Source organism: Bos grunniens, chromosome 16, assembly GCF_055505025.1.
Source record: "Bos grunniens cultivar Pamir isolate PY7600 chromosome 16, Bosgru_T2T1.0, whole genome shotgun sequence".
Lineage (NCBI taxonomy): Eukaryota > Metazoa > Chordata > Mammalia > Artiodactyla > Bovidae > Bos > Bos grunniens.
The window spans coordinates 76,558,812-76,572,061 of NC_141180.1; the positions used below are offsets into that span (position 1 = coordinate 76,558,812).

General features: G+C 38.8%; 1 protein-coding gene across 1 annotated transcript in view; it reads left to right on the top strand.

The window, feature by feature from the left end:
- The window catches only part of LOC147357044 (complement factor H-like), a 58,710-nt gene extending 45,930 nt beyond the window's left edge, over positions 1-12,780 (top strand). Inside the window, 2 exon segments of the mRNA XM_086345594.1 lie at positions 11,752-11,934; positions 12,371-12,780. Coding sequence (XP_086201720.1) covers positions 11,752-11,934; positions 12,371-12,567 — 380 coding nt within the window. The 3' untranslated portion in view covers positions 12,568-12,780.
- The last annotated feature ends 470 nt before the right edge of the window (positions 12,781-13,250 follow it).

Below are 13,250 nucleotides of genomic sequence, written 5' to 3' on the forward strand. Positions count from 1 at the left end.
CCATATGTTGGAATTTTTAATAGTTTTTCTCCTGTTATTGAGATCTAATCTTACTGCATTGTGGTCAGAAAAAATGCTTGGAATGATTTCTATTTTTTTTGAATTTACCAAGGCTAGATTTATGGCCCAGGATGTGATCTATCCTGGAGAAGGTTCCATGTGCACTTGCTTGTGGATTATTGAACATTATAAAAAAAAATTTGACATGGATCTGCATTGTTTTTGAGTATATGTCTTTGCATGGTTATCTTAGTCTCTTTAGGTATTAAGATACACATAAGTAGTTTATCTGAAGAAGGCAATGGCACCCCACTCCAAACTCTTGCCTGGAAAATACCAGGGACAGGGGAGCCTGATGGGCTGCTGTCTTTGGGGTCACACAGAGTCAGATATGACTGAAGTGCCTTAGCAGCAGCAGCAGGCAGTTTATCACTCCCTATTGTTGCTGACATTTTACCACCTCAGATGAAATGAAGAATGCTTACTTCCATTTAGATTTATTGGTTCTCTCCACATTTTTAACATAAATGTTTATAGTATCCTCTCTATATACATTGGCACCATCAGATCAGATCAGTCGCTCAGTCATGTCCGACTCTTTGTGACCCCATGAATCGCAGCACACCAGGCCTCTCTGTCCATCACCAACTCCCGGAGTTCACCCAGACTCACGTCCATCGAGTCAGTGATGCCATCCAGCCATCGCATCCTCTGTCGTCCCTTTCTCCTCCTGCCCCCAATCCCTCCCAGCATCAGAGTCTTTTCCAATAAGTCAACTCTTCGCATGAGGTGGCCAAAGTACTGGAGTTTCAGCTTTAGCATCATTCCTTCCAAAGAAATCCCAGGGCGGATCTCCTTCAGAATGGACTGGTTGGATCTCCATGGAGTCCAAGGGACTCTTAAGAGTCTTCTCCAACACCACAGTTCAAAAGCATCAATTCTTTGGCGCTCAGCCTTCTCCACAGTCCAACTCTCACATCCACACATGACCACAGGAAAAACCATAGCCTTGACTAGACGAACCTTTGTTGGCAAAGTAATGTCTCTGCTTTTGAATATGCTATCTAGGTTGGTCATAACTTTCCTTCCAAGGAGTAAGCATCTTTTAATTTCATGGCTGAAGTCACCATCTGCAGTGATTTTGGAGCCCAGAAAAAGAAAGTCTGACCCTGTTTCCACTGTTTCCCCATCTATTTCCCATGAAGTGGTGGGACCAGATGCCATGATCTTCGTTTTCTGAATGTTGAGCTTTAAGCCAACTTTTTCACTCTCCATTCTCTTTCATCAAGAGGCTTTTGAGTTCCTCTTCACTTTCTGCCATAAGGGTGGTGTCATCTGCATATCTGAGGTTATTGATATTTCTCCCAGCAATCTTGATTCCAGCTTGTGTTTCTTCCAGTCCAGCGTTTCTCGTAATGTACTCTGCATATAAGTTAAATAAACAGGGTGACAGTATACAGCCTTGACGAACTCCTTTTCCTATTTGTAACCAGTCTGTTGTTCCATGTTCAGTTCTAACTGTTGCTTCCTGACCTGCATACAAATTTCTCAAGAGGCAGATCAGGTGATCTGGTATTCTCATCTCTAATTTTGCAGAAGTATAATAAAATCAACAGGGAAATCATACTCTTATTATATTTACCCTTTGTTAAAAAAAAAAAAAAAAACACCTCCATTCTAAAATCTCAGTTCCTTTTCTATTTTGCTTTCTTTTGAAAAGTTCTTAAGTATAGTTTTGCTGGAGACAAATTCGCTCAGTTTTGCTTTGTTTGGGAAATTCTTTCTTTCTCTCATTAATTCAAAAGGATAGTTTACAAGATATAGAATTTGGAGTTGACAATTATTTTCATCCTGCTTTGGAAAAATATTCTCACTTCTTTCTGGCTCTATGGTCATTGATGAAATTTCCACCGATGCTTGAATCCTTTTTTCCAAATACATATTGCATAATATTTATCCCAAATAAGTATTGCATATCCACCAAGCTGCTTATGAGATTTTTTTCTGTAAGTTTCAGGAATTTGAACATGATGTATCTTGTTTATCATTTTATTTAGTATTGGCATATAGCCAATCAACACTGTTGTGCTAACTTCAGGTAAACAGTGAAGGTACTTAGCCACACATATGTATGTGACCATTCTCACTCAAACTCCCTTCCTATCAAATCTGCCACATTACACTCCACAAAGCTCCCTGTGCTATACAGTAGGTCCTTATTTGTCATCCACTTAAAAAATAGCAGTGTGTTCATGTCCACCCAAATTCCCTGTCGTGTCTCTCATCATTCCTCCTGGCAACCATAAATTCCTTCTCTAAGTCTGTGAGTCTGTTTCTGTTCCACAAATAAGTTTGTTTGCAAAATTTCTTTTAAGATTCCATACATAGGGGATGTCTTACAATTTTTCTCCTCTGTCTAACTTCACTCAGTATAACCCTCTCTAGGTCCATCCATATTTTTGCAAATGACATTATTTCATTCTTTTAGTGGATGAGTAATATTCCATTGTATATATGCACCACTTCTTGTTTACCCATTTCTCTGTTGATGGACATTTAGGTTGATTCCATATCATGACTATTGTAAACAGTGCTACAATGAACATCAGGGTGTTTGTTTCCTCTTAGACCAAGTTTTTCACCAGAGCCATGCCTGGGGCAAGATTGCAGGGTCATATGGTAGCTCTATTTTTACTTTTCAAAGGAGCATAAATACTTGTATCCATAGTGGCTCTATCAACTAACAGTGTAGGAGGGTTAACTTCTCTCCACATACTCGTCAGCATAGCTCTTTTGACTCATGTTAAGGGACATCATGCTGTAGTTTTAATTTGAATCTCTCTAATAATTAGTGATATGAGCATCTTTTCATGGGTGTCTTGCCCATCTGAATGTCTTCTTTGGAGAATAAACCTAAGGAGACAGAAGATGTGTAATCTGAAAACTGTAGTACACTAATGAAAGAAATTGAAGACAAAAACAGATAGAAGGATATACCGTTATCTTCGATTAGAAAAATCAATATTGTCAAAATGACTGTACTACCAAAAGCAATCTACAGATTCAATGCAATCCATATGTAATTACCAATGGCAATTTTTCACAGAACTAGGGAAAAAAACAACAACAAAATTTGAATGGAGACACAAAAGGCCAAAAATAGACAAAACAAACTTGAGAAAGAAAAATGGAGCTGGAGGAATGACACTCCCTGACTTCAGACTATACTACAAAGCTCTAGACATAAAAATAAAAAATAAAAAATCATATATGTGGTACTCATTATGACATCAAGACTTATGAATCAGTGAATTGAAATGGACAGGAATGGGCAAATTTAATTCAGATGACCATTATATCTACTACTATGGGCAAGAATTCCTTAGGAGAAATGGAGTAGCCCTCACAGCCAACAAAAGAGTCTGAAATGCAGTACTTGGGTGCATTCTCAAAAACGACAAAATTATCTCCCTTCATCTCCAAGGCAAGCCACTTAAATCACAGTAATCCAAGTCTATGCCTCATCCACTAATGTCAAAGTGTATGAAGTTTACTGGTTCTATGAAGACTTATATTATATTCTAGATCATATCATCAAAACCAAAAAAAATTGGCTTTTCATACAGGGAACTGGAATGCAAGGTAGGAATAAAATGATACCTGGAGTAACAGGCAAGTTTGGCCTTGGAGTACAAAGTGAAGCAGGGAAAATGCTAAAAGAGTTTTGACAAGAGAAGATATGGGTCATAGCAAACACCTTCTTCAAAATCAAAAGAGACAATTCTATGCATGGACATCATGAGATGTTCAGTACCGAAATCAGATTGATTATATTCTTTGCAATCAAAGATAGAGAAGCTCTATATAGTTGGCAAAATCAAGACTGGAAGCTGACTGTGGCTCAGATCATGAGATCCTTATTGTGAAATTCAGACTTGAATTGAAGAAAGCAGCGAAAACCACTAGGCTGTTCAGGTCTTTTATGATTATATAGCAGAAAGGATAAAAATATTCAAGGGATTAGATCTGAGAGAGTGCCTGAAGAACTATGCATGGAGGTTTGAAACTTTGTACAGGAGGCAGTGAGCAAAACCATCCCCAAGAAGCAGAAATGCAACAATGCCATATGGCTTTCTGAGAAGGCCTTACAAAGAGATGAAAAAAGAAGAGAAGCAAAGCGCAAAGGACAAAAGGGAAAATATACCCATCTGAATGCAGAATCCAAAGGATAGAAAGGCGAGATAAGAAAGCCTTGTTAAGTGAGCAATGCAAAAAAATAGAGGAAAGCAATACAATGAGGAAGACTAGAGATGTCTTCAAGAAAATTAGAGCGAGCAAGGGAACATTTCACATAATAATGGGCACAGTAAAGGTGAGAAACAGTATGCCCCTAAGAGAAGCAGAAGGTATTAAGAAGAGGTGGCAAGAACATACAGAAGAACTGTACAGAAAAGGGCTTAATGACCCAGATAACCACAAGTCACCTGGAGCCAGAAATCCTGGAGTGTGAAGTCAAGTGGGCATCACTACAAACAAAGCTAGTGGAGGTGATGGGATTCCAGCTGAGCTAGTTCAAATACTAAAAGATGATGCTGTGAAAGTACTACACTTAATATGCCAGCAAATTTGGAAAACTCAGCACTGGCTATAGGACTGGAAAAGGTGAATTTTTATCCCAGTCTCTAGAAGGGCAATGCCAAAGAATGTTCATACTACCACACACAACTGGGGTCATTTCACCTGCTAGCAAGGTAATACTCAAAACCCTTCAAGCTAAATTCAACAACATGTGAACTGAGAACTTTGAGATGTACAAGCTAAATTTAGAAAGACGGCAAAACTAGAAATTAAATTGACAACATCCGTTGGATCATAGAAAAAACAAAGTAATTGAAGAAACACTCTGCTTCATTGACTAAAGTCTTTGACTGTGTGGATCACAACAAACTGTGAAAAATTCTTATAGAGATGGGAATACTTGACCACCTTTCCTGCCTCCTGAGAAACCTGTATGCAAGTCAAGAAGCAACAGTTAGAACTGGAATGGAACAACAAACTGACTCAAAATTGGGAAAGGAGTATGTCAAGGCTACATTGTCACCCTGCTACTTTAACATCACACAAAATACTAGGCTGGAAAAAGCACAAGCTGGAATCAAGATTGCCAGGAAAAATACCAATAACCTCAGATACACAGATGACATCACACTAATGGCAGAAAGCAAAGAGGAACTAAAGAGCCTTTTGATAATGGTGAAAGAGGAGATTGAAAAAGCTAGCTTAAAACCACATTCAAAAAACGAAGATCATTGTATCGGATTCCATCACTGTATGTCAAAAATGGGGGAAAATGGAAACAGTGACAGACTTCATTCTTTTCAGCTTTGCAATCACTGTGGATGCTGACTGCAGCCATGAAATTAAAAGACTCCTTGGAAGAAAAGCTATGAAAACCTCGACAGCATGGTAAGAAGCAGAGACATCACTTTACCAACAAAGGTTCATATTGTCAAAGTTATGGTTTTTCAAAAAGTAATGTATGGATATGAATGTTTGACCATAAAGAAGGCCGAGTACCAAAGAATTGATTTTTTGAACTGTGGTGCTGGAGAAGACCCTTGAGAGTCCCTTAGACTGCAAGGAGATCAAGCCAGTGAATCCTAAAAGAGATCAGTCCTGGATATTCGTTGGAAGGACTGATGCTGAAGCTGAAGCTCCAGTATTTTGGCCACCTGATGAGAAGAGCTGACACATTGGTAAAGAACCTGATATTGGAAAAAGATTAAGCGCAGGAGGAAAAGGGACATCAGGATGAGGTGATTGGATGGCATGATCGACAGAATGGCCATGACTTTGAGCAAACTCTGGGAGTTAATTCAGGACCGGCAAGCCGGGCTTTCTACAATCCATGGGTAGCAAAGAATCAGAAACAACTGAGCGACTGAACAACACAACAGGAACTGATTATGATGTATCTTGACATTAAGTTTTTTGGCTCCATCCCATTTGGAATTCACGGAGCAGTTTTAGCATGTAGTTGTTGTTTTTGGTTAGTCACTAAGTCATATGCCCTATTGGAGAAATTATCCGCCATTATTTAAAAAAAATTTTTGAAGTGTATTTCTTTTACGATATAGTGTTAGTTTCACTGTACATCAAAATGAATGTACATTTACATGTACATATACACGTATCCCCATTCTTTTGGATTTCCTTTCCATTTAGACCATCAGAAAATGATCGCACAGGGAACTCAGCCATTATTATTATTTTTTAATCTCTTATTCTTTATTTTCAACTTCATGTTCAACCTTCTTTGCTATCTTCCCACCGGTCCTTGAAGCTATGTCCATTTTCTTTTTAGTCTACTTTCAAGCTTAGTTAATATTCAAACTTATTGATCATTCTGCCATCCGCAATATATTGTCAAACCATGTGGTTTTCTAATAATCTATTTTCTAGTTCTACCAATTGGACTAGATTTTTAAAAACCATCATCCAATGATTTCAATATCTGTGTCATCTCAGTGTTGTCTTCTGTTGATTGCCTTTTCTCTTTTGAAGTTTACCTGGTCTTTGGTCTGATAAATGATTTCCAACTGTATTCAGACACTTGAGCTTTTATATCTTGAGACTAAGGATATTATTGGATTCCTTCATTAATCAGGCCTCCATTACTGCCATGTAGGGTGCAAGTCCAAGGTTCCCACCTGGACTCCTCTGACACCAGGGGAAAGGGCAGAGGTTTCTTCTTCGCTCATTCAGTTTAGTTCAGTTCAGTTGCTCAGTCATGTCTGATTTTTGCGACCCCATGAATTGCAGCACACCAGGCCTCCCTGTCCATCACGAATTTGGTGAGTTCACTGAAACTCATGTCCATCAAGTCAGTGATGCCATTCAGCCATCTCATTCTCTGTCATCCCCTTCTCCTCCTGCCTCTAGTCCCTCCCAGCATCAGGGTCTTTTCCAATGAGTCAGCTCTTTGCATGAGGTGGCCAAAGTATTGGAGTTTCAGCTTCAACATCAGTCCTTCCAATGAACACCCAGAACTGATCTCCTTTAGGATGAACTCTTTGGGCCTCCTGGCAGTCCAAGGGACTCTCAAGAGTTTGCTCATTATGTGGGTGGCAATGTGAACTGCTTACTTGGACCCTGTAAATCAAGGCATGGAAAGAATTGGTCTTAGGTTTCTGCCATCGTGTGTCTAGACTAAATCAGTCCAGTTCAGTCGCTCAGTCATGTCTGACTCATTGCACCTCCATGGACTGAAGAACACCAGGATTTCCCATCCATCACCAACTCCCAGAGCTTAACTAACCTCATGTCCATCAAGTCAGTGATGCCATCCTACCATCTCATCCTCTGTTATCCCCTTATCCTTCCACCTTCAATCTTTCCCAGCATCAGGGTTTTCTCCAAAGAGTCACTTCTTTTCATCTGCTGGCCAAAGTATTGGAGCTTCACTTCATCATCAGTCCTTCCAATAAACATTCAGAACTGATTTCCTTTAGGATTGACTGGTTTGATCTCCTTGCATTCCAAGGGACTCTCAAGTGTCTTCTGCAACACCACAGTTCAAAAGCATCAATTTTTTGGTGCTCAGCTTTCTTTATAGTCCAACTCTCACATGATGACTGAAAAAATCATAGCTTTCACTAGATGGAATTTTATTGGCAAAGTAATGTCTCTGCTTTTTGATATGCTGTCTAAGTAGCTCATAACTTTTTTTCTAAGGAGCAAGTGTCTTTTAATCTCATCGCTGCAGTCACCATCTGCAGTGATTTTGGAGCCCCCAAAATAAAGTCTCTCACTGTTTCCATTGTTTCACCATCTGTTTGCTATGAAGTGATGAGACTGGATGTCATGAACTTAGTTCTCTGAATGTTGATTTTTAAGCTAACTTTTCCACTCTCCTCTTTCACTTTCATTAGGAGACTCTTTAGTTCTTCTTCACTTTTTGCCATAAGGGTGGTGCCATCTGCATATTTGAGGTTGTTGATATTTCTCCTGACAATATTGATTCCAGCTTGTGCTTCATCCAGCTTGGAATATTGCATGATGTACTCTGCATAGAAGTTAAGTAAGCAGGTGACAGTATACAGACTTGATGTGCTCCTTTCCTGATTTGGAACCAGTTTTTCTTCCATGTCTGATTCTAACTGTGGCTTCTTGGCCTGCATACAGATTTCTCAAGAGGTAGGTCAGGTGTTACCATCTGTTTAATTTCCACAGTTTGTTGTGATCCACACAGTCAAAGGTTTTGGTGTAGTCAATAAAACAGAAGTGGATTTTTTTTTGTGGAACTCTCTTGCTTTTTTGATGATCCAACAGATGTTGGCAATTTGATCTCTGGTTTCTCTGCCTTTTCTGAATCCAGTTTGAACATCAGGAATTTCATGGGTCAAGTGCTGTTGAAGCCGAACTTGGAGAAGTTTGGGCATTACTTTACTAGCATGTGAGATGAATGCAATTGTACAGTAGTTGGAACATTCTTTGGGATTGCCTTTCTTTGGGATTGGAATGAAAATTGACATTTTGCAGACCTTTGTTCCCTGCTGAATTTGTTGGCATATTGAGTGCAGTACTTAAAGGGCATCATCTTTAGGATTTGAAATAGCTCAACTGGAATACCATCACCTCCACTAGTTTTGTTTGCAGTGATGCTTCCTAAGGCCTACTGGACTTTGTATTTTAGGATGTCTGGCTCTAGGTGAGTGATCACACCTTTGTGGTTATCTGGGTCATGAAGATCTTTTTTGTATAGTTCTTCTGTGTATTCTTGCCACCTCTTCTTAATATTTTCTACTTCTGTTAGGTCCATACCATTTTTGTCCTTTATAGTGCCCATCATTGCATGAAATGTCCTTGGTATGTCTAAATTTCTTGAAGAGATCTCCAGTCTTTCCCATTCTATTATTTTCCTCTATTTCTTTGCTCTGATCACTGAGGAAGGCTTTATCTCTCCTTGTTTATATTTGGAACATTGCATTCAAATCGTTTTATCTTTCCTTTTCTCCTTTGCCTTTAGCATCTCTTCTTTTCTCAGCTATTTGTAAGGCCTCTTGAGGCAACCATTTTGCCTTTTTTATGTTTCTTTTTATTGGGGATAATTTTGATCTCTTCCCCCTGTACAAAGTCAGGAACCACTGTCAATAGTTCTTCAGGCATTCTGTCTTCTCAAATCCCTTGAATCTATTTGTCTCTTCCACTCTAATTGTAAGGGATTTGATTTAGGTCATGCCTGAATGTCTAGTGGTTTTCACATCTTTCTTCAATTTAAGTATGAATTTGGCAACAAGGAGTTCATGATCTGAGCCACAGTCAGGTCCCAGTCTTGTTTTTGCTGACTGTATAGATCTTCTTCATCTTTGGCTGCAAAGAATATAATCAATCTGGTTTTGGTATTGCCATGTGTAGAGTTTTCCATGGATATTTGGTGATGTCCATGTGTAGAGTTTTCACTTATGTTATTGGTGGAGAGTTTTTGCTATGACCAGTGTGTTCTCTTGGTAAAACTCTGTTACTCTTTGCCCTGCTTCATTTTGTACTCTTAACGCCAAACTTGCCTGTTAGTCCAGATATCTTGACCTTCCACATTTGGATTCCAGTCCAATATAATGAAAAGGACATCTTTTTGCTTGTTAGTTCTAGAAGTCCTTGTACGTCTTCAGAAAAGCATTCCACTTCAGCTTCTTTAGCATTACTGTCCAGGGCATAGACCTGGATTACTGTGCTTGTCAATGGTTTGGCTTGGGAATGAACAGCAATCATTATGTCATTTTTGAGATTGCATGCAAGCACTGCATTTCAGACTGTTTTGTTGAATATCGTGGCTATTCCAATTCTTCTTAGGGATTCTTGCTCACAGCAGTAGATATACTGGTCATCTGAGTCAAATTCACCCATTCAAGTCCGTTTTAGTTTGCTGATTTTTAAAATGCCGATGTTCACTCTTGCCATTTCCTGTTTGACCACTTCCAATTTGCCTTGATTCATGGACCTAACATTCTAGGTCCCTATGCAATAGTGCTCTTTACAGCATCAGACTTTACTTCCATCATCAGTCACACCCACAGTTGGATGTTGTTTTTGCTTTTTCTTCATCTCTTCATTCTTTCTGGAATTATTTCGCTGCTGATCTCCTGCATATTGGGTACCTCCCCACCTGAGGAGTTCATCTTTCAGTGTCATATCTTTTTGACTTTTCATACTGTTCATGGGGTACCCAAGGCAAGAATACTGAAGTGGTTTGGCATTCCCTTCGCTAGTGACCCACATTTTGTCAGAATTCTCTACCATGACCCATCCAACTTGAAGGCCCTATACAGCATGGCTCAGAGTTTCTTGGAGTTCTACAAGGCTGTTGTCCATGTGATCAGATTGGTTAGTTTTCTGTGATTGTGGTGTTCATTCTGTCTGCCCTTTGATGGATGAGAATAACAGGCTTATGGAAGCTTCCTGATGAGAGAGACTGACAGGGTGAAACTGGATCTCGGTCTGATGGAAGGGGCCATGCTCAGTAAATCTTTAGTTCAATTTTCTGTTGATGGGTGGGGTCGTGTTCCCTCCCTGTTTTTTGACCTGTGGCCAAACAGTAGTGGAGATAAGGAAGATACTGGTGACCTCCTTCAACAGGTCTTATGCATGCACTGCTCCACTCAATGCCCCCAAACCTGCAGCAGGCCACTGCTAACCCATGCCTCTGCTGAGGACTCCTGGACACTGATGAGCAAGTCTGGGTCAGTCTCTTGTGGGGTCACTGCTTCTTTCTCCTGGGTTCTTTTGTGCACAAGGCTTTGTTTGTGCCCTCTAAGAAACTGTTTCTGCAGTCCTGTGTAGGTTCTGGCGGCTCTGTTGTGGGGTTAATTGCAGCCTCCTCCAAAAGGGCTTATGGTATATCCAGGTCTACTGCACCCAGAGCCCCTGCCCCTGTAGCAGTGCACTGCTCACCCATACTTCTGCAGGAGACACTCAGACACAATTCTGGCTTAGTCTCTGTGAGGTCTCTGGGTCTTGGTGCACACAATAACTTAGTGTGCACACTTAGTGTAGTATTTCTAGACTAATTCAGTATTGTGAAAACTGTTTGTATCTTATTAGGCTACTCTTTTCTGGGCCTTTTCTTAAAGAGATCAACTGCTTCATGAGACTTTTTTTCTTTCTGAACTTGTATTATTTCTGGGTTGCTGTCTCTGTGGCCCATTCAGGGTACATAGAAGGCAAAATGAAAACCCCAAGGACTCTCTTCAGTGTAACTCTTTGAATCCCAAGGTCCCTAAGCAGATTGACTTACTACTTCTTTCCCAGTCTCCTGTGTTGGTTTTTATAATATGTTCAGGACCTTTATTTGGCAGAAGGAATACTTAGCAGATGCTATAAGCAAAAATATTTTTACCTCATCTTGTCCAGAAATGGAAGCCAAAGTTGCCCTTCACAGAGACTGCAACATGTTGTATAAAAGGGTAAAATTTTTTTTTTATCTTAGCTATCCATCTTCCCCGCATATACTCTGAAAGAAAACATCAGAACACTGCAAAGCAGACATATTTGTTAAAGTACTATATGTGCTTCCATGGTGGTAATTAAGGTCTTAAAATGTGTATTTCTGATTAAGTGATTAAAATTCCTTCTATAAATCATTTCTGTCATCAGAAATCTTAAGTTTTGGTATGACATATTTGGCTGCATTTTTATTTTATTTGTTTAAAACTGTAGTTGTCTTTGAATAAAGCAAACACCATTATTTTTTAGACTCTCAAGGAAAATGTGGGCCTCCTCCACCAATAGACAACGGAGACATTACCTCACTCCTGCAATCAGTATATCCTCCAGGATCGATTGTTGAGTACCGGTGTCAGGCCTACTATGAACTTCAGGGAAACAGAAATGTAGTATGTCAGAATGGAGAGTGGTCAGAACCACCAAAATGCTTAGGTAAATGCTTTAAACTTCTCTTGGATCCTGGGATAATCCTTGTACACAGCATAATGTTTAACTGCTTATAATAGAGTTTTTATGGATTAAATAACAACCAGTTAATGCTTGCACACCAAGGATTAATTTCTGTATATAGAAATAAAGTTAGAAAATTTCATGTTCAAGCAACAATGGCTCCTTTATGAAAGCTCTTCATATGATAACTGACATTATGACTCTTATAACATTTAATGATTACACTAAACAAAGTATCTCATTCTTATAACATTAATTTTTTTTAAATATGATGAAACCTATATTATACATTTTCAGTGTATTGGTTTGGAAAAGGTTTGAGGAAGAATTTTTGGACCAAAGTTCTTGAAACCCTGAAATTCTGTTGAAAGTATTTGCATATTACTCAAAGGTTCATGTTTATTTTCTTTAATTTTAGAGGCATGTGTAATTTCAGAAGAAACAATGAGAAAACATCACATACAGTTAAGATGGAAATACGATAAAAAATTTTACTCTAAAACAGAGGATATTATTGAATTTATGTGTCAATATGGTTATTGTCAACTGACAGCAAAACATACATTTCGAACAACTTGTCAGGAAGAAAAGGTGGTGTATCCTCGATGTGGATAAAACATTGACTAAATGCAGTTGTAAAACTGAAATATGTACATGTATTCAGCTTTTTCCTTATTAATTCAATTCTGTTTATTTTCTCAAGTATTTTTTAACTCATCTTGAATCATAAATCAGATTTGTATTAAATATTATGGGGACAATGTAATTGAGAGATGGGTCTAATGAATCACTTCTTAAAAGTACCTCATTAAACTTGGCATATCAAAATGTTATGTGTCCTATTCATGAAACATTTACAGCAAGAAATTAGATTCAATCACTTCCATGGCTCCTTCCATCTATTAGTTTCCTAACATTCTTAAAGCTTCTCCATTACTTCTGAGGGTTTCTGAAACTCTGTTTTAGAAGACATGGGAAAAAAGTGTGGAAAGAAATGGAAAACATTCAAAATATTGATAATATCACTTATCAAACATATAAAAGCAAACTGTCATACTTATGTCAGCAATTAAATATAAGTAGTTTATCTTACTTTTGCTCATCTATCAATAGATAAATAAGCCAAAAATGATGAAATACATAATATTTTCAGTTCAGTTCAGTCACACAGTCGTGTCCGACTATTTGCAACCCCATGCACTGCAGCACTCCAGATCTCCCTATCAGCAACTCCCAGAGCTTATTCAAACTCATGCCCATTGAGTCAGTGATACCATCCAACCATCTCATCCTCTGTT